Raw genomic sequence first — 20796 nt, 5'->3', positions numbered from 1 at the left:
GAATGCCGGTGTAAACACGTCTACACTTCCCTTCTATCTGCCACGATTACACTGAGGGTTCTAGGGCTTTCCCGGCCTTCTAGCCCCAAGTGCCGCTGTGGGATTTGTGTTAACAGAGGCTCCCACTAGGTGCCGGCGGTGATTTGGGATGGGAATGGGGCGAGTGCAACTGCGCCCCCCCAGGATTGCCTGTCCACCGCCTCTCCGCCCCCCCCCCCCCCGCCCGGGTGACCGAGGAGAAGTCAAGCCCGGGGGCCGGGCAGAGCCTATTGAAGGGACAGGCGGCGCCCTGATCGCGTCCCCACCGCCCAGAAGAGGAAGCACACACCACCGACAGTTGCGACAGGTGCGGAGCCTCCCTTGCCGCTGAGAACATGCTCAGGTTCGAACCCACGTTGGTCGCCTCCCCCGGGCCCCTCTCCTTGCAAGAGAGGGCTGGGGTCCCCCACGCGAGGGCGGGGACTGTCGAGGGCGCCCGGGGCACCTGCGCGCACATCCCGAGCCCCGCCAGGGGATGAGGGGGGGAAGGCCGCGGTCACCCGGAGCCCACCAGGGTCCTGCACAAGCGGGGGGCCCGGGACTCCCCCTCCACCCCCGCCGCGCTAGGGACCCGAGAGCCCCGCCCCGCGTCTCACCCCAGGCCTCGGGCAGCGCGAGCAGCACCAGGAACGCGGGGAGAGCTCCTCCCGGGCGGGACCGCGGGGCCTCCTGCGGGCTCCTGCTCCGCGGGGCTCCCGTGCTCCGCGGGGCTCCCGCCCTCTGCGGGGCTCCCATCCTCCGCGGGGCTCCCGCCCTCTGCGGGGCTCCCATCCTCCGCGGCGCTCCCGTCCTCCGCGGGGCTCCCGTCCTCCGCGGGCACCTGCCGGTGCAGGCGCGACCTCAAGGGCAGCACCGGCCGCCCCGCCGAGAGCCCAGAGCGCGCCCTGCGCCCGCGGTCTGGGCAGCGCTGCGCGGGAGGCGGGGGCACGAGCCTGGGCGCCGCTTCCCCTTCGCGCGCGGGCGAGGTCTCGTTCATCCCTCATTTGCATGGTCTCTAACCAATTGCGCCGAGTTTCGCTTCCACGCACCCGCTTAGGGACCCGCGCACAGGAGCCACGCATGGTGATGCCTGGGCTGGGGGCTGCGGTGGGCGTGGAGAGGATGCGCGGCCCGGGGCAGGCGGCGGGTTCTCCAGGCCTGGCTTCCAGACGCCCAGGGCCACCTTCCCTCTGCGACCCAAAGGCCAGGGGCTGCTGTGCTGGAGCCCCAGCTGGGGGCAGCATGCGCAGGGGCCGGGAAACAGAAAACCCCAGTCCCCTATGTTGAATTGAGCTGTGCCAAGCCGTTGGGGGGAAAAAAATGACCCAGTGACTTATTCACATTTGCATTTTTAAAGTAGGCTTGTCTATACCACTGGGAGACTGGATTGGAATAAGGCGCAAGGAGGTGTTGCCATCATCCAGATGAGATTTGGCAGTGGCCTTGACTGCACCATGGTGGACAGTGAACATTTTGGAGGCAGAATGAACAAAACGCCCTCAGGCATTGGATTTGGGTTACCTCCTTTCCTAAAGTTAGTGGTGAGGAAAAGAAAGAAAGCTGTAGAGAGGGCTTCAGGCTTCAAAACAAATGATGGTGCTATTTACTGAAATTAAAAAAAAAAACGTGCAGGAAGGACAAATTTGAGCAGGGGTTAAGAATTCAAGGCTGAGGGAAATGAGGCTGGGCGGTGGGCTGGATAACGGCCCCTGAGGGTGTCCACATCCTGATTCCCTGCAGATCAGCGTCTGTGCTTAGTAAGTGGCAAGAGGGGTTTTGCAGAGGTGATTATAAGGGTTTTGAGTTGGGAGACGGTCCTGGATTACCCTGGTGGGTAATCACAGGGGTCCTTGTGGAGGGAGGCACTAGATCAGAGCTGGAGAAGGTAGTAACCGAAGGCAAGACTGGGGAGATGCTGTCATGAGCTAAGGAACGACGGTCACCTCTAGAAGCTGCAAGAGGCCAGGGAGACAGATTCTGTCTCCCCCTGGAGCTTTCAGAATGAACCAACACCTGCCAACACCTTGGTCTTAGCCCCATAAGATACATTATGGATTTCTGACCTCCAGGCTTGTAAAAGAATAAATGAGTCATTTTTGGCTACAAGGTAACTTGTTACAATAAGAACCATATGGGAGAGAGAGGGTGACTTGAACAAGGGGAAGTGTTGAAGGACTTTTTTTTTTTTAATGGAGAAGGAGTTGGGCCCGAGACAGATGGAGTTTTAGTGAGGAGCCAAGGAAGCGTGGCAATGTTCTAAGAAACGATTGGGAATATAATTTGTTGATAACACTGGACTTCCAGAAAAGTCAAACAGTCAGCCTTTTGAAAAGGAAATGGGTGGAAGAGAGTTAAAATCTCAGGAATTGATGTTACTGTCAAGTGGGAACATGTAGAATAAATGATAGGAAGATCAGGGTGGAAACATCAGGCTGTGGTTCATAGGTGGTTCTTGGCTTTGAATATTTTTGTGTATGGAGGACCCCTTTGCTTCTTTGGCCAAGCGCATGGACCCCTTCTCAGAATTAATTTTTTAATGCATAAAATGGAGTACCTAGGCTTACAAAGGAAATGGGTTATACTGAAATTTAGTTCTAGCCACGAACCTTTGAAGGTCTGTGGCCCCGAAGATAAGGACCCCCGATTTAAAAATCAGTTAAAAATAGAGTCAGTTGTGGGTCAAGACTCAAGAGTTGGAACGAGTTGCCTGGAGAGTGGAATGATTGCATAGGTCACAGGCTGCAGAGAGGGGAGGAAGGGAAGGGGTGGGGAGGTAGCATGGCAGATATTTCAGTAAATGTATTAGTCCTTCTCTCCTCCGTGCAGAGTTGTGATTCCTGGTGGGGAAAAGCTGCTCAGGGTGGAAAACTGCTCTCCCTCTTCAGTGTAGCTTCACTAATGGAGACCTACATACACACAATCCAGCAAACCTGTACCACTCAGCGTGTATAGCCTCAGCTCACACAAGCATTCTAGAACACGGCCTTACTTCATTTGTCCCTCGTCCTCGAGCCTCAGCTAGGTGAGAAAGGGAAGTGCCCCAAAGGCCAGCTGTGTTTCTTATTTTCTAGAAGTTTGCATATTTAGGCTCTCTCCCATGACTCTATTGCAAGAAATACTTACTTTGATCATATTACATCTCCTTTTGAATGTACCCGATAGCAATCTCTCAGGGATTTGATATCGTCCTTTTAAATCATTCTCCACAGAGCAATGGAAGGGGAAGTCAGAACATGGTAGGCTGATGAAAGGGGAATGGAAGATCCAACTCCCCAGCCTTACATCACAAGCTAGCAGAGCACCTAACTCATTACCACTTCTTTTTGCGCCGATCTCCTGACATTTGCTTTCTCCCATCATGCCATGGAGGTCTAGTTCCCAGCTCACAACAGCCTTCTCTGCTGTCACCCCTCTCACAGTCCCCAGACTCACAGAAGCTAAAGAAGCCATACAGGCCAGAGGCGGGTATTTTGGGTGAAGCAAGAGAAGTGCAGGGAGAGGAGGTAGAGGGAGTTATTACCCTGTGAGGTTTTCATCATCTACTAAGAGAAGGAAGGAAAATGGAGATGAGGTGGAGTGGGATAGACAGCTTAAGGTGAACCAACAGAGGAATAAGAGGAGGACTGGTTGTGAATGAATAGAAGATACTGAGCCACATCCCACTTCTGCGTACGTATCCAAAAGGACCGAAAGCAGGGTCTTGAAGAGCTATTTGCACGCCATCAGTCGTAGCAGCGTCATGCACAAAAGCCACACAGTGCAAACAACCTACATATCCTTTGACAGATGAATGAACTAAATGTGGTCCATACATGCACGGAAAGATCATTCAGCCCAAAAAAGGAAGGAAGTTCTTCCACAGGTTACAACATGGAGGAACCTTGAGGACACTGTGCTAAGTGAAGTGAACCAGTCACAGAGGGACAAACACTGAATGATTCCACATATAAGAGGTATCTAAAGTAGTCAAGTTCAGAGAAACAGGAGAATGGTGGCTGCGGGGGGCTGGAGGAAGAGGGGAATGCAGAGTTACGGTTTAACGGATACAGCATTTCAGTTTTGTCAGATGAAAAAGTTCTGGAAATCTGTTGGACAACAATGTGAATATACCTAACACTTCTGTACACTTAAAAATGGTTAAGATGGCAAACTTTATGCTCTCTCTATATATTTAAAAGACCCCTCAAGGATGCCAAACAGAATAGTCTAGAAGATGGTGAGAGAAATTTGTGGGATTCAGTGAGCAAGATTTTATTTGCTCAATAGTATAAGTGCTAGAACAAGGAATACTGGCAGCTGGATTTAGAGTGTGGTAGGAGGGGGCTATGGGAAGGCGTTGGCTAGACAAATAGAAGAGCCAATCTAAGATGAGGGAGCTGAGTTTATGGATTGAGACTTGGCTAACACGGCGAAGTGGTGGGATCCAGAATGCATAAATGTTAATTTGGGAACTCTAAAAACCCTAACTAAATGGAATTAAAATAAAAACCCTAAGACGAGAGCTCATTAACTCTAGGGGAACAACAAACATAGAAGGCAAGTGTTTTTGTTCAAAGATAAGATTTATTTGAGTAACTACTATATACATTTTTAAAGGAATGGCCAAGGAAATATCCAAAGCCTGAATTTGTACACCAAAACCTTAACGATTAAAACCTGACTCCCATAATGGGGAAAAAAAAATGTGCAAGTTGTAATTACTGATTATGGAAAGGCAAAGTATATATTGTGATAAAAACCTCAAACCCACGTGGAAACAAAAGTGAAATGTTTAACCGTATGGGAGCATAATGCTATGATGAAAATAAAATTAGGCTTCGCAACAAAAGTATGCCCATCGTAATCACGTGAAATGCTCTCTACTTTGCTTAAATAATTAAAAGCACACTATTACCAAAAGTATATGATAATGGCAAGTATGCTGATTACAAAAGAGGAGTCAAGACAGGACCGCTCTTTTTACTGCCTTCCTTAAAATGGGGACACTTTCGGAGTCACCATAGCCATGGCTTGGTTCCAGGCACATTACAGGGGAGACTTCCCAAAGTCCTTGATGAGCATGCAGCAGTGAAACTGGGCCCCCAGCTTTATTACCAGGAAACTTTCTTCGTCCTGCTTGGGAATAAGTGCACATGGAAAGTTATAGCTTATCAAGTCGTTTCCCTGGTGTTGAGACCATACATGTAGACTTGCTCATGTCCACATGGTTTCTTCTCCACCCGTGTTCAGCTTGATCCAGACAACGAGGCACACTGAAATAGAGAATTTCGGTTCAGGAGGCAGCATGAAGGGCAGGTGTGCACCTTAGTGTTTAAACAATGACAGCGTCCACGTTCTCTAGGCACCAATGCTAAGTGCTATAACCAATAGAGCATCAAGCCTCCTAGAAGATAGCATTCCCTCCAGAGGCCCCCTTCTTCAGAGAACACGATCTGAAGCAAATAATAAAGTTCATATTGATAAATACGAATAATACTACATGAGGGAGAAATCGAAGCAAGAGTCTCCCTCTTACTCAGTCATGCATTCATTCAACAAATATGGATGTCCTAGCATTATTTCGATCCCCAGTGGTTTGGGTTTAGACATCACTCTGGCCTGGTCTCCCCTGTTCCCCTTTCCTCTTCCATGACTCCCCGGCAGCAGGTGATCTTTTCTTCCTCAACTACCACAGCAGTTTTTCTGTAACTTGTTTGTGGTTCTTATTCTTACACTATCACATGTAAATGTCTATTTCTTGATACTAAAATAAGTTCCAGGAGGGCAGAGGTGGTATCTTTATAGAGTCTGTAGGAGAAAGCAGTCTGAAGGCAGATTTGAGCTTGAATTCAAACCTTCGCCTCTTACTGATTCCGAGACCGTTGGCCAATAGGTTAGCTTCAGTTTTCTCATCTTGGATGCTGTATGCTCACCTCGGGCTGATACCTTTCACTGTGTAGGGAGGGAAAACGGAGATAAGGCAGGAGAGATGCTCAGCACCATGCCTGGGCTTGGCAGACAAGTCCTGGGGACCTTAGGGGGACCCTCCATGTTCTCTGCCAAGCTTCCTATGCTCCTTGTCATTCCATCTTCAACTCCCACGGTGACTCACTCTTCGGTGCCTTCTCTTTTCTCCTTAAAACCCTACCATCTCCCTTCCCAGTCAGGTGACTGTCTTGCTTTCTAGCCACTGAGAAAACACAATCGCCAGAAGAGAACTTCCATAGGAGCATCTGCACCTGCACCGCCCGCCCTCTCTTCTGTTGGGGAGGCCACACTCCCATCGAAGCTCTGCCTCCGGGCTGGAGCACTCGACCCCCTCCCTTCTCGCTTATCCAGATGTTGCTCCAGCAATTCTTCCTTTTCTCTCCTGTCATCATTTCCCCCTTCCTACTATATCATTCTCATCAGCATATGGAAATGGTGGCCTGGCTGCGGTTTCTCCATTCTTTAAGAGTGGGTGGTTCCTGGGATCTTCCTTCTTACTCTTGCCATCTGCTCCCTCCATCAGTGCCTCTTTGTAGAAAACCTCCTTGGAAGAGGGGTCTACAGCTGAGACCTCCGATTTATCTCCTTTCATTCTCTCTTAAGCTGACCTCCATCAGGAGTTTGTCTCCTTCCTCTTCACCAAAATGATTCTTGTCAAGTCCACCAACGATTCCTGTGCTGCAAACACAGGGGTCGGTATTCACTACTGCTCTTGATCAGTCAGTAGCATTTGACAGAGTTGGTCACTCCCTCCTCCTCAGACTTCTTTCTTCACATGACGTTTACCACACCATGCTCTCGGGGGTTGCCCCTGTGTCAGAGGCTGCTGCTTCGCCCCTTTGCTGGTTCCCTCTCACACTGTGTGATTCCTGATGTGGAGGGACCCAAGGCCGGGCACACAGACCTTTCTTCTGGCCCCTTTCACTCCCTTGCCCATCTTACTTGCTTTCATTATTGCATCCATCCATATGCTGACAAGGCCCAAATCTAGGTCGTGAGCCTGGACCTACTCTCTGAAATACAGACTGGTACACCCAGCTGCCTTCTTGATACCTCTCCATGGAGGCCTATTAGAGGTCTCCTTTCTAACATCTCCAAGGGAAACTCCTGGTTTTTCTCCCTAATCCTGCTTTTATCACATTGTCAGTCATCCTAATTAACAGCAATTCCATCCTTCTGGTTGGCAGGCCAAACACACACACACACACACACACACACACACACACACACACACACACAAACAAAAAACAACCCTACCATCATCACCACCTCCTCCCTTACAAACTGCCAGCAAATCCTCCTGTCACTATCTTAAAAATACAGATGCTGGCCTCTTCTCCCCAGCCTGGTGGTAGCCACTCACAGCTTCTTGCCTAGATAATTGTGATAAAGTCTTCATTGGCTCCCCATCTTCCACCTTCAGCTTCCCACACTCAATTCTTCACAGAACACTTAAGGTGACCATTCTCTCCTCCACCTAAAACCCTCCTTTTGTTTCCATCTCAGAATACACATCAAGCCCATTACAGTGACCTAGCATACTCTATATATCTTCCTCACCCTCCTCCCCTTACCCCCTCTCTGACTTCATCCCCACCTCTCTCTCCCTTGGTCAGTTCAACTAGGCCACGCTGCTCTCCTTGCTGTACCTCCAACACAGCAGGCACACACTACCTTATAGTCTCTGTACTTGCTGTTCTTTCTTCCTGGAATGTTCTTCTACCACCAATAAGGCCGCCTCCTTACTCCATCCTAGTCTTTGCTCAAATGCCATTTTCTTAGTGAGGACTTCCCCTCCAATTACTCTGCTCTAGCTCCTTTTCTGCTTTATTTTTCTCCAAAATACTTTTCATCCTCTTTTTTATTTTATTCTTAATTATTATGATATGTGTTCAGTATTTGTAGAATGGATGAATGAATAAAAAAAAACCCTAGGGGCATTAATTAGCAATACGAAGTAGGTAATTAGCGATTTCTGTGCTTGATTACTAAAGACTTGTGCAATAGAACCATACATATTTAGTACTATGATTATTGATAAATATAAATTGAAGACATTTTGACATAGAAATGAATAGAAATATTTCAATTTCGTTAGATACCAGTTTGTCTTCTGATTAGCTTCCTGGGTTGTATGGATCCATAGAATATACTTCTCGTGTTTCTAAATGAAGATCTCCTTCATTAGGGCTTTGATTTGTATAATAATTGCTAAATGGAAAAAGAAAAAAGTAAACTCTTTACTCACTGGCATGATTACTATAAACATGTTATAGTTGTTTGTTTTCCATAATTCCCATCACATGAGAAGTACTTTTCATGAATGATTCATTTTGTTGTCCTAAGTATCATAGAAGATAATCACTATAACCCCTATTGTTTGGAAGAGCTCATAAAAATAACTCGCTAGGATGACAAATGTCCATGTCAGAAGTTGATATTAGGTAGCTTTACTCCAGATCCAAGACCCTCAATGACATAAATATGACCCACAGTTTGAAAAAATCAATCAAAAAGCAGCTTTTATTTTAGGACATGACCACAAATTTATCTTTTTGGGGCACAGTCTTTCAATGTAACTTAAGGGGAAATTCTTATATTTGATGTTAAATTCAGAATCCTTGTGATTTTTTAAGAGGACAATATTACTTTTACTCCTTGAAAGCCCATATGCTTTACTGTGCTTCTAAAACCACTTAGCCAAAATTAGCAAAAGGCAGTAAAATGTGATTACACTATCATGTGGAATTCCGAAATAAGGTATTACAAAATTACTGAAGAAGCAAGATTTCTGCTAAAGGTACATAGAGAGCATGTGGCTCATACCATATTTAAAAGGTCAGCTTATAAACATAAGTGGTGTACATTAAGAATGGTGCCTCTTAAATGTTTGAGTGGCCTTTAGAATTATTTAATTTTGTTACTTAGACAACATTTCTGGGTGACCAATGACTCATCTCATTTACAGAAAGTATTTAAGGCAGCTCAAATGTCTATATCAACTAGAAAGTAAATTGAAATCCGTTACAAATTAGAAATAAAACAAACGAGGGATGCTTAGGAATACAGTTTAGCATATATGTTTGGTTTATATCAATGAGGGCACTTAAACAGAGTATTTGATATAATCATATTCATAAACTTAATAATCTGCCAGGAACATCATAAATTATTTCAACTTGTAGGCATTCCTAAAGTTTGCCAATTTTCCTACATGTGTAATCCTCTGATAACAAACTTAGGAGCATGAAGGAAAGAGATAGAGGCCACATTTTCTATTTATTTAAATTTCCAATAACTCTTGGCTAAAATTATCTTCTAACTTCCTGTGAGGAAAGCCATGTAAATGACATCTCCATTTTTTTTTTTTTTTTTTGTCCTGAAGACCCTCATTTCCCTTGAATTCTGTGAAACTCCTCCTTCCTAATTCTCCTCCTACCTCTGACTGTTCCTTCCTTTACTCCCTTTTAGGTTTTACTGTCCTGCTGAGACCTGTCCTCATCCCTATTCATACCTTTTTTGTTCTTCTTGGTCACAAGGCTTCAAATGGGAGTTAATAAATGTTGCCTACCTGAGTCCAGGCCTTTTTCTGGAGTTTTACCTTGTAGGTGCCCCAAGGTAATAGGGCACAACTGAACTCCTCTTTCTACACAAAACTGCCCATCTTCTCTATTGGTGAACCACTGGATCCAATCCACATGAATCATTCTTTTTGTCCCTTTCTCCCTGTATCTGGCAAGTCCTAAGTCCTGGAAATCCTCTTTCCTTAATGGCGAGGATAGCTCTCGATCCCCACGCGCCCCCCCCCCCCCCCGCCCCTACTACTTTAGTGGAGAACCCGGTCCTGGCCCTCCTGTTGAAAATGCATATCTGAACATATTATTTTACCTTAAGATCCTACAGGATAGACCCCAACTCCTTGTCATGGTACGTGGGGCTTTTGATGCTCTAATTCCTGCCCACCTTTCTAGGATCCCCAGTGACTGTTAAATGAAACCTTAGTTCCATGGGATGAGAAAGCATTAAATGAGAAAAAGAGTTCTGTGGTCCAATTAGTTTGGGGAATTCTGGTATAAAAATAAAATTAAACAAGCTTCCTGCCTAGAGGACCTGAAATATGCTCTTGATTATTGTGAATTTTCATGAGAAAAATACAGCATGTAGTACCTTCCCAATCTTATTTGGTCATAGAACACTCTTTTTCCTGAAGTCTTTCACTAAACAAAGATTATGGGATACATCTTCTGGTCAACATTACAGTCTAAAGTATATCACAATTGTAGACCCTTTTAAGACTCTTGTATGGTAAGAACCACATAAGTGATTTGATATAACTGTGATGGCACCTGTGAACCGGAGGTGCCCAGGTCTGGCAGGCTTAGAACAAATGCCTCAGGTTCACAGGTGCCATGAGTACATAGTATCAACATAGCCCCTTCATGTCTAATGCCCACACCAGGCATTTCACAACTGTGAATGGGAACATATTACAGAAAAGATGTCAATTTCTCACAGACTAATCCATAGACTTAAATGGAATCACAACATATGTTTTTTGGAAATGCCAAATGATCTAAAAATCACATGGTAAGAACAAACAGAAGAGAATAGAAAGGAAAATCCTAAAAAAATATAGCAAAGGTATTCCTGCCCTACCATATAACAGCAGAAAGCCATATTAATTAGACATAAATGAATTTGAGATAGAAGGACAGATCTATACAGCAGGAAAAGAAGTCCAGAAATACAACATATCAAAATATATTAATTATTTGATATATGGTCAAGTTAGAATAAACTTTCTGGGAAGTCATTTGGCAATATTTATTAGGTATCTTAAATGTTCATACTCTTATCCTTAGTAATTCTACATCTATGCTACAGAAATAAGTAGATGTGGAAAAAGATTTATTTGAAGTTGTTTCTAGTATCTTTATTTATTACCAAAATAAATGTGGAAGCAATCTAAAATTTCCAGGATATAGAAATACATAGGACAATATAGTATTAAATAACTAAAAAAGAAAACACAACATAAAGATATAAGAGACAAAAGCCAAACTAAAAAAATTAAAGCAGGGGATTATAATGTCAAAATTTTAGTCAAAAAGAGAAAGAGAAAGAATAAAAGATCAGATAGGAATATACCAAAGTATTTGCAGTTGTTATCACTGGGACTTTTTAAATTTTAATTTCCTAGATTTTAAAATTATAAACCATCTGAATGAACTTCATTCAAATAAAACAAGTGCTATTTTTTAAGTTCTCACAGAGAGGGCTTTCTTCTATATGGCACAAGGTCCCTTACTCCAGTTACCATACTACAATATTCGTGTCATATAACTTGTGCTTCTGAGTTTAGTTTCAGGCAAGAAGCCGAAACCTTTTGTGCCTTTTGGCCAATCATGCACTGAACTTACCGTTCTCTGTGTTTTAATATTGTGCATAAGGTGACACCAATCAAGAATATAAGAAGTACTGAACCTGCAGAAAGACCTAGAAAACAAAACAAGTATCAAATGCCAGAAAATTGTGACCTATATTGCTTTGAAGGGATTGTGGGGCTATTCCTAGTGGTGGGGAAATTGTTATGTGACTTTATACTTATCCTTTGTCAGTCATATAAATGTTAAATTCCTAAATAATCATACTTGGACTTAAGTTTTTTCTGATCCAGCCCAGTTCACATTTAATCTAAGGCACCAAGCATTTGACCACAGGGCTCTAGTCAAGTGTCTGTTGAGCTTTTCTGTCCCTTTCAGTTTTATTAATAATATTCTTGTTACTGGGGTGATATGATACTAGGAGCTCAAGACACAAGGATCCCATGATGTAGCATAACAACATTTACCTCTCAGTTGTAAAATCTGTTTTGCTGCTGCAGAATAAGTCACCCTGTTTGATAGTACCAAATCATGCAAAAGATCAAAAGTTAATATAAACTAAACTGTCAATTTAAAAACTGGGCTTTTAAAATCATTTAGTCAACTCTATTCAAAAGTGTCAGTTTGTAATAGGCAGTACATATGAAAAGACCATTAAAACCCCAAAAAGGAGAATTTCCTAGGAGCTAAAGTGAAAAACAAGAATAATAGCAGGAATATAGAATGTCAAATGTCATATTTTTTTAAAAATAAAACATCATTAGAAATTTAATTCAAATATTTAAGAAAACTTACCACTAAGAAGAGGAGCAAGTGAGGCTAAGGAGAATACAAAATCATGAAAATATTAGTCTAGGTGTATGCTCCAGTGCACCCCCAAAGCCCCAAGATAACACACAGCTCCTTTCTCTCGAAATATGCTCAAAGAGCATATGGACCCTGGATTGTATGCATTCTTCCTTCATTTTTTATGTAACAATTCACTGGACACTTAAATATCACTTTAAGTTGGGATAGTTCACGAATGAAAAAAGCCAACATACTCAATTTGATAATCAGAGATTTCTTGGGTTAGAATGCAAATATGAACTGCTCTAAAAGTTTGTGCTTCATACTCTTTGGAGGTCCTTGTCACATTGGTAAGTACTTACAAATCAAGATGCATCAAGGGAAACCTCAGTAATGACTCCTTTCAAAATGTTAGGTTGTTGTTTTGCACCTTATAAGTTAATACTTCTTTCCTTACTTTCCCCATCCTCAGAAAGGTTTGTTTTTTTTCTAGAATAGACCACTAACTTCAAATTTGCCCAATACTGTAGCACTGGTCATAGACCCATATTGATTTAAAACCTACAGGTCCCTGACATCAAGGGCCACCTTTCACTCTCTTCTCTCCAGTGAGACAAGTAAGAGCCACATGTGTGGAAGCCTTCTGCAGTTACCTGGTGATTTGCAGACAGCCAGGGGCGGGTTCCATCCATGATCATCCTGGCACTGGCTCTGGGGACTGCCTTCCAGGGTATACCCCTCTTCACACTCCAAAGTGACAACTGCACCATATTGATACATTTTCCCAGGCTCCAGCCCCTTCTGGATTCCATTAATATACTCTGGGGAGCTACAGTTTACCTCTGAAATGAAAGAAAGCTAATTGAAGCTGGGTCATATTTTAGCCTTTTCTCAAGAAAGGAGAGTGCCCTGAATGGAAAGGGTTACAAACCCAACTACATTCATTCTCAGTAAGGAAAGCCTCACTGTGGTAACACAAAAGGCTATATCCTAGGCAGAGTTATTTCTGTGTCAACCATCAATCTCAATTACCTTTAGATAGTTTAAGCCAGATTATTTTTCTTCTTTGTGCTTTAGTTTCTAAACTAATAGTGTTGGATAATTTTAATGGCCTCTTAGAGAAACGGAAGGGCTGAGTGGGTAATATTAAGAATTCTGAATGACTAGTTCATCTGCTCCATCCTTACCCTATAATTGTCCAGATGTGAACACACTTACTCATTTCTTCTTTCGTCTTGCCATGGAGGGGGCAATAGTGGGAGATTTTCGATTTGGGTCATGATTCTAGGACTTCCCAGCTGTGTGACATTGGGTAGGTTACAGGTCTCTCCATTCTACCAAGACCTCATGTGTCATACAGGAATAAGAATGGCACCAACTTCACAAGGTTCTCAGGAAGATGATCAGGAGATAATGCATGTAAGATGTGAGCAGTTTCTGGCATTTTGTAAAGAGTGCCCAATAAATACGAGGTATTAACTCACTACTCCTATTTCATATGCATTATTTATGTTTGGAAAATGAAATTCTGAAGCTTTTATCAAAAAAAGATATAGACCCGTAATTCCTTTTTATTTTATTTTTTTTTACAATAAATTTATTTTTATTGGTGTTCAATTTGCCAACATACAAAATAACACCCAGTGCTCATCCCGTCAAGTGCCCCCCTCAGGGCCCGTCACCCCCACCCCCCGCCCTCCTCCCCTTCCACCACCCCTAGTTCGTTTCCCAGAGTTAGGAGTCTTTATGTTCTGCCTCCCTTTCTGATATTTTCCACACATTTCTTCTCCCTTCCCTTCTATTCCCTTTCACTATTATTTATATTCCCCAAATGAATGAGAACATATAATGTTTGTCCTTCTCCAATTGACTTACCTGTAATTCCACCACCACTCAGAGGAAACATACTGACAAAATCATTGCGTTTTTATCAGTATTTTGCCAAACGCACACTCATAACTACAACTACAGTGTAAATTCAGCCTGCACTTTAGTTGTTTAATTTGTATAAGTACTTCAATTTTCTATATTTAAAGGACTATGTAAGTGATCACTCCTCAGATAAGCTATACCCTAAGTCATTTTTTCTTATTTTGTGGTATGCAGACTAACTAGTGTATTCATCCAATTGAATCCATCCAATTAAATGCATTAAATAAATGGTCCAATTAATGCATTTATTTGTCTATTTTAAGTTGAAGGTACCTAACTGAATGCCTATTTGGGAGAAATTTGATTGAAAAAAACAAGAGAGTAATAAACACCACACCTTTACAATAAGGGGCAGGTTGGCTCCAGGTTCCGTCATGTGTGCAAAGGAGGAGTGCCACTCCCACAAGCAGGTAGCCTTGGTCACAGTTGTAGAGGATTGACATTCCGGGAGAAAATCGAGCTATATCCCCACCGGTATGATTCCCATTGGGTATCTTAAGTGGAAGTTGACATCCTATGAAAGCTTAGACACCAATAAAAAAAGGATCTTTAATATAGCACAGAGGAACATACAGCCAGCACTATCTGTGGGTGACACCAAACTGAGAGGTAGGATATAAGCCAACTAATTGGTATCCAGAAATATTCATTCCACTGAAACCAAGCAGCACTGGACAGAAATTTGCATTGCCTACATATATGTGATTTGAAGAATAATGTCAAAAGTAACATAATGAAAGGTCAGTGGTCGTGGCCCACGATCGTCATCTATTAGCTAATAGTATTCTTCCCTTTACCCCTTAAATAGCTCAGAAGCTGTAGTTTAAGGGTCTGACACTCCAAATGCTTCCAGGAACCAGGAAGCAAAGCCACCACTTATGACCAGAGAGCATTTGTCCTGAAAATGGCAGCCGTCGCCTGGTTCCAGATACAGGTGCCTTGCAGGAAAGCAAAGGGGGCCCTCACTGTGTTACACATTCACTGTTTATCCTGGGCTGTGCAAATGGGTTTCACTTAGGATGAGAAAACCATTCTGGTGAGCTGAATTCAGTTCTTGGGGCACCGATTGGCAGCCTCTTTTGTAGACAGTTATTGACAGGAATAAAGCTTCCAAGTGATAACTAAAATGACAGGAAAGACAATTCGATGGGTTTGAGGGCTAGCATTCCTCTCCACAAACCCCAAGTTCTCTTTCTGGCTGGTATCACAGCCTTAAATATCAAATTATCAAGCAATATTATTGCCAAATACTTGCCCTCCCAAAAGTATGTGTTTTTTTAAAAATTATTAGTAAAAAGAATAAATTTCAGAGACTCCATCAGTTTGGAAGTTAACCATCATCTTCTCATGTACTTTTGCTCAACATATCTAGAAGGGGAAGGGGGGGATCCCTGGGTGGCTTAGGGGTTTAGCGCCTGCCTTTGACTCAGGGCGTGATCCTGGAGTCCCAGGATCGAATCCCACGTTGGGCTCCCTCATGGAGCCTGCTTCTCCCTCTGCCTGTGTCTGTGCCCTGCCCCCCCCCGCCCCGCCCCTCCCCGTCTCTCATGAATAAATAAATAAAATCTCAAAAAAAAGGGAAGGGGGGAAAGGATGAGATAAAAAGATAAGGCAGGTGTCTTATAAAACAACGAGATTGCCTTTGCTCTCACATGCTTTCCTATAGTCTGAATGGTCAGTGTAGATTCAAAACCCTTTTTCTTCATTCTGGGCAATAGCCCACACTTTGTTCCTTAAAATATCTTACCCTTTTTGATACAAGTCGGTACACCTGGCATCCATTTGTTATTGGTATGGCACTGAATCACATGACTGCCGTTCATGATGAAGCCAGCATTGCAGGCAAAATATACCGTGTCGTTGTGGGCATATGAAGCATGAGTTTTGTTGAGCTTGTACCCATGTTTGACTTCTGGGTTAGGGCAGTGGGTCACAGGAGGAGGTTTTAAGCACTGCGGGAGAGGTTTACTCCAAGATCCATGTCCCTTAGGGTCACTTATGCATCGTATATTTTTCTCTCCCAGAAGAGAGAATCCTTGGTCACATTCATAAGAGACTTCATTTCCATACAGAAAGTGCTCTGCCATCACTCCCCTAGGTCTTCCATGCTCAATCATGGGTGGGGGCTCACAGTGAATAACTGCAGAAGAGATTAAGGAAATTCTGCTTCAGCTAGCACACCAGGGTGGACAGTCTTCAGTCGGGCACAAATAAAACTAGGCAACTGCATGTACTACATGGGACCACAAAATAATTTAGATTTTGGGACCCAGATTATGCTTCCTGTAAAACAGCATTATTGGGGCGCCTGGGTGGCTCAGTCGGTTAAGTGTCTGCCTTCGGCTCAGGTCATGGTCCCAGGGTCCTGGGATCAAGCCCCGCATCAGACTCCCTGCTCAATGAGGAGTCTGCTTCTCCTTCTAATCCTCCTCTCAACTTGTGTTCTCTGTCTCAAATAAATAAGATTTTTTTAAACCACTGTTATTTAATTCTCTACATGAATAATACATATTCATTCCAAAACAATTCAGAAAACAAAGTATTAAGAAAGGAAGAAATATAGCTATGCTCCCATAAACCAGAAACATAGGCTATATTTTTTTTTCTTAAATCGCAGGCAGATGTATGGCAAATATTCAGTTCCTCTTTGACAACTTTGTTTCCCAATGCCAGTGCCGACCAAACACGGCAAGAGTTGCCTTATCTTATGTACAATGAAATAGAACATATAGACAGACTATGGACCTATAAGGCTAGTTCTTCAGTGGCCTGCCTTACTACCTCACTGACAATTTTTTTTTTCTGACTTACCCTTACAAAGTGGAATCTTTTGGAACCAAACCCTATTCTCGGCATCTTGACACTTCTGATAAGCATGTCCAGTTAACCGGTACCTGGAGAGAGATTGTACTGTATTTCCTCTTCTCAATATCACATCTCTGCAACCTAGCTTCCTTAAAGCACAGGTACAGGGGCACTTCTAAAGAAGAGGTCAGCAGACAGGAGCTAAAACTCCTGGCCCTCCAAGTAAGAAAACTACTTTAGACATAGAGTTTTTCCACAGCAAAGCCATTTCCGTGTCAAGAAAGAACTGAAAGAGAGATGTAGTTAGACCAATGGAGCCTCACATTCTCTAGGAATGGGACAATGAGGGACCTCTAGGAGGAGTCATCAAGACAACTTGAGGACAGAATTAACGCCCCAAAAGAGGAGGGGACCCCTTTTCAGAATGGACCATCTCATACTCACCCATCTTGACAGGATGTATTAACTGGTATCACAGGTGATTGAATGGGAAGCTCTTGAAAATCATCTCTTACAGGTTGACATGGTGCTTCTAGAAGAACAAAGTTTGAATTATGTATGCATGCCTGATATCACAGAGAAAAACAACTCTGCAACTGAAAGTACCTTCACACCGAGGGGGAGAAGGGCTCCAAGTTCCCGAAGGCATACAGTGAATGGATTTGTTTCCCACAAGCAAGTAGCCAGGGTCACAGGTGTAGTCTACGGTCATCCCAGAGACAAAGAGGACCCTGTTTCCACCTGTATGCCGACCATGCTGGAGCCCAAAAGGTGGCTGGCAGTCTGAAGAGAAAACTCCCCACATAAATACCAACAACAACAAAAAGGAATTTATACACAAGAACATTAAGTGTACAACACTGAACAGCAGACAATCTGAAACTTTTAAGCCAAAGATTATGAAACTCTAATTATCAAATGTTTTCTGCTCTTTTGTAGGAACCAGTCACCTTTAAAAAAGTCCTCTTGAAAACCGAGAAACAGACTCTTAACTATAAGGAACAAACTGATGGTCACCAGCGGAGAGGTGGGCCAGCGGAGAGGTGGGTGGGGCGATGGGGGAAATAGGTGATGGGGACGAAGCAGGGCACTTGTGAGGAACACTGGGTGTCGCATGGAAGTGTGGAATCACTACACTGTACACCTGAAACTAATATTATACTGTATGTTAACTAACTGGAATTTAAATAAAAACTTGAAAAAAAATAAAAACATAAAAAGTCTTCTCATTATCTACCCTGAATACATCCCAGATCCAAAGGGGCATTTACATGAAGAACATATAAAAACACATAGGACATTCGATCACAGAATGGAAGAAATGGGATAGTAATCTGTGCACCTTTGTCTTTTTCCATGACTCTAGTTTTGGATTGGAGATGATAAATAAATAAATACCTCATTTTTCCCCCATTGGGTCTTTACCTTTTTCACAAACTGGTATTTCAGGATCCCAGGTATTATTAGCCTTGCAACGAATCTGACTGCTGCCCTTCAAAGTAAATCCACGATTACACTTGAATGCCACACTGTCATTGTAGAAATATGGGGCTTCCTTGCCAGAGATCTTGTATCCGTTTGCAACATAGACAGGTGGACACTGGAAAGTGGGGAGGGAAAGTTTACAGAAAGGGGCAGGGCCACTCCAGGTGCCCATCTCTTGGTCATTGCTTGTACAATGGATGGTGCTCTCCCCAACGAGGTTGAATTTCACTCCACTCTCTGGCCCGGGGTTGCATGTGTAGGTGACCATGGTTCCATATGGAACATTTTCTGAGGAACTCCCTGTGTGTTTCCCATTGTAGATAACAGGAGGTGGTGGGCAGGTGATATCTGGAGAGATGAGAATTTACTGTCGAATTCTGTTCCAGTATTAAACACGGAAGAAGAAAAATGAAGCTGGTTATGAACCCATTGTTATCAGGTTTCTTGGAGGATATGGATGAGTTTTGATGATAGGAGTTACACCAAAGCTCATTCTGTATGTAAAATTCTATTTAAACAGACATTGTAGCCGAGATTTTTGTAATGGAAATCTTTGTTAAAAGTGAACATGTTCTTCAGTATCATATTGTGAGGCAGTAAAGTCCAGTAGTAAATTGGCAATTAAAATCATTGCTTTTTAAAATAACCAACAGATTAATAAAAGGCACAGGGGGTAGAAAGAGAGTATCATCTTTGTGGTGAGGTGATATGATAGGTTAGCCAAGAATCACTGTCAACTGAGCATCTACTTTCGACAGGTAATTTTCTCATCTACAAAGTAGGGACAGTACCATTTGAATTTAATAACATTGAAGTTTGCAGTCTTAGGTTAACTTTCCAGATAAGAAGCTAGAATTAATTAATTAATTAATTAATTAATTAATTTTATTTTTAAGAAGCTAGAATTTCTAAGAAATTACATAAATTACCCCAGGTTAAATTAAGGAACAGAAACAGAATCTGAGTTCAGATCCCACACCAAACCCCTTTCTCTCCACTAAACTACAGCATTCCTCAAATTAAAGATGGTGGCTCATATACTCACTGTCCTCATTATTCTTAAACTCCTCAATCACAAAAGAGAATCAGAAACTAAGTATGCTTAAATTGATTGGCATACAATGAAGTAGAAAGGGGTGACAGCAGAAAACAGCAAAACTGTGCAACTGGAACTGTTGACAAAGTTAATCGAATAGAACCTAATATTCCTATTTCCATAACATGGGCTCAAACAGAAATCTCCCAGGAAATGCATACATCTCACACTGTTTCAGGTCCTCCATGATTTTTGCTACTCACCTTCACAAAGACGAATCTCCATAAACCAAGGAATTGCCCCTTGACACGACTGATAAACACTCCCACCTAACCGGTACCTAGAGACAAAGAGCCACGTCGTTTTGCCATCTGGTGACCACTAAGCTAAGCAAGAGCTATTGGCTCAAAGCAGACTCCTCACTTTTAGGACAGGAATAGGAACAAAACTATAGCCAGCACTGGCACCATCTATCTATCGCATAGGCAGCGTTTCCATGCACCCAACAATAGCACAATCAACCCTTCTGCGAACATGTGACAGGGAAGGGTCTTTAAGACAAATGCTGACAACAGAGCTTGTAGCATGAGCCGATAAGGCAGACCTGGCTCAGGCTGAGGCAGCCTTTACTTACCCTTCATCACAAGAAGAGTTAACATCTGGTCTAATAAATCCATTTTGGGGTTTGTCGAAGACTTGGTTTCCTATAGGTTTACACTCCGCCACTAGAAAAAGAGACCTGGATGAGAAATCAGTTCAAAGCAATCTCGAAACCATAAAACATCTATATCCAAAGCCTGGCACCTTTACATTCCGGGACAGTGGGTGTCCACACCCCCTCAGAGGTACAAAGTATGGATTCTTTCCCCACCAACACATAGCCAGGGTCACAGCTATACTTTATGGATGTTCCTGGGTCAAAGCGGACCAGGTGTCTATCTTCCTTTCGCCCATTGAGGATTTTAGGAGGAGCTTGGCACTCTAAAGGAAAAGAAGAAAAAGTTTCTTATATAAACAGCAGAAAGAAACAACCAAAGAAATTATCATTAATGTGTCACCCAGTTTGGGGTAATTTTAGATCAGTGGTTCATCTTTCTTTTTCTTTTCTGCGCTTTGGTTGACTTTATTCAGTTCCTACTTGGTGCTCTAAGTCTTCTCCTGTCTCTTCTTTTCTTAAGGAAACGCACATGTGTTTAATGGGAAATATCCCTGGGGTGGTGGCTTTGCTGACTTCCCTTAAAAACATTACTATTGAAACAAACAACCATTTTCTTCCCTAAAGAAGGAGGCAACTTAATGATCCCCTACTGCTTCACCCCCTCCCAAGGATACTTCCACAAAATGGAAATAACGGCTGAGGGGCAATGTTAAGAAAATCTA

The 20796-nt window shown here is 43.1% G+C and overlaps 1 protein-coding gene across 9 annotated transcripts in view; it reads right to left on the bottom strand.

Annotated features, from left to right (window-relative positions):
- Positions 1–20796, bottom strand: part of LOC112648316 (complement receptor type 2-like) — a 152762-nt gene that overhangs the window by 115871 nt on the left and 16095 nt on the right. For 2 of the 9 annotated variants that reach the window (XM_025429767.3, XM_025429769.3), the window contains 14 exons: positions 20221–20397; positions 20051–20141; positions 19680–19756; positions 18321–18728; positions 17502–17678; positions 17340–17427; positions 16902–16984; positions 15838–16230; positions 14428–14613; positions 12812–13000; positions 12165–12188; positions 11406–11481; positions 8088–8196; positions 4562–5270 (listed from right to left, as the gene is read on the bottom strand). In XM_025429767.3, the coding sequence (XP_025285552.1) occupies positions 8103–8196; positions 11406–11481; positions 12165–12188; positions 12812–13000; positions 14428–14613; positions 15838–16230; positions 16902–16984; positions 17340–17427; positions 17502–17678; positions 18321–18728; positions 19680–19756; positions 20051–20141; positions 20221–20397 (2063 nt within the window). In that variant the 3' untranslated portion in view covers positions 4562–5270; positions 8088–8102. Of the gene's footprint in view, positions 1–635; positions 924–4561; positions 5271–7711; positions 7724–8087; positions 8197–11405; positions 11482–12164; positions 12189–12811; positions 13001–14427; positions 14614–15837; positions 16231–16901; positions 16985–17339; positions 17428–17501; positions 17679–18320; positions 18729–19679; positions 19757–20050; positions 20142–20220; positions 20398–20796 lie in introns of those variants that run through there. The other 7 variants (XR_004817539.2, XM_049112052.1, XM_049112050.1 and 4 more) reach the window with 5 other exon arrangements.

Source organism: Canis lupus, chromosome 7 (genome assembly GCF_003254725.2).
Source record: "Canis lupus dingo isolate Sandy chromosome 7, ASM325472v2, whole genome shotgun sequence".
NCBI classification, from domain to species: Eukaryota; Metazoa; Chordata; class Mammalia; order Carnivora; family Canidae; genus Canis; species Canis lupus.
The sequence above is the reverse complement of the archived record's forward strand: the minus strand, read 5'-3'. Positions and strand labels throughout refer to the sequence as shown.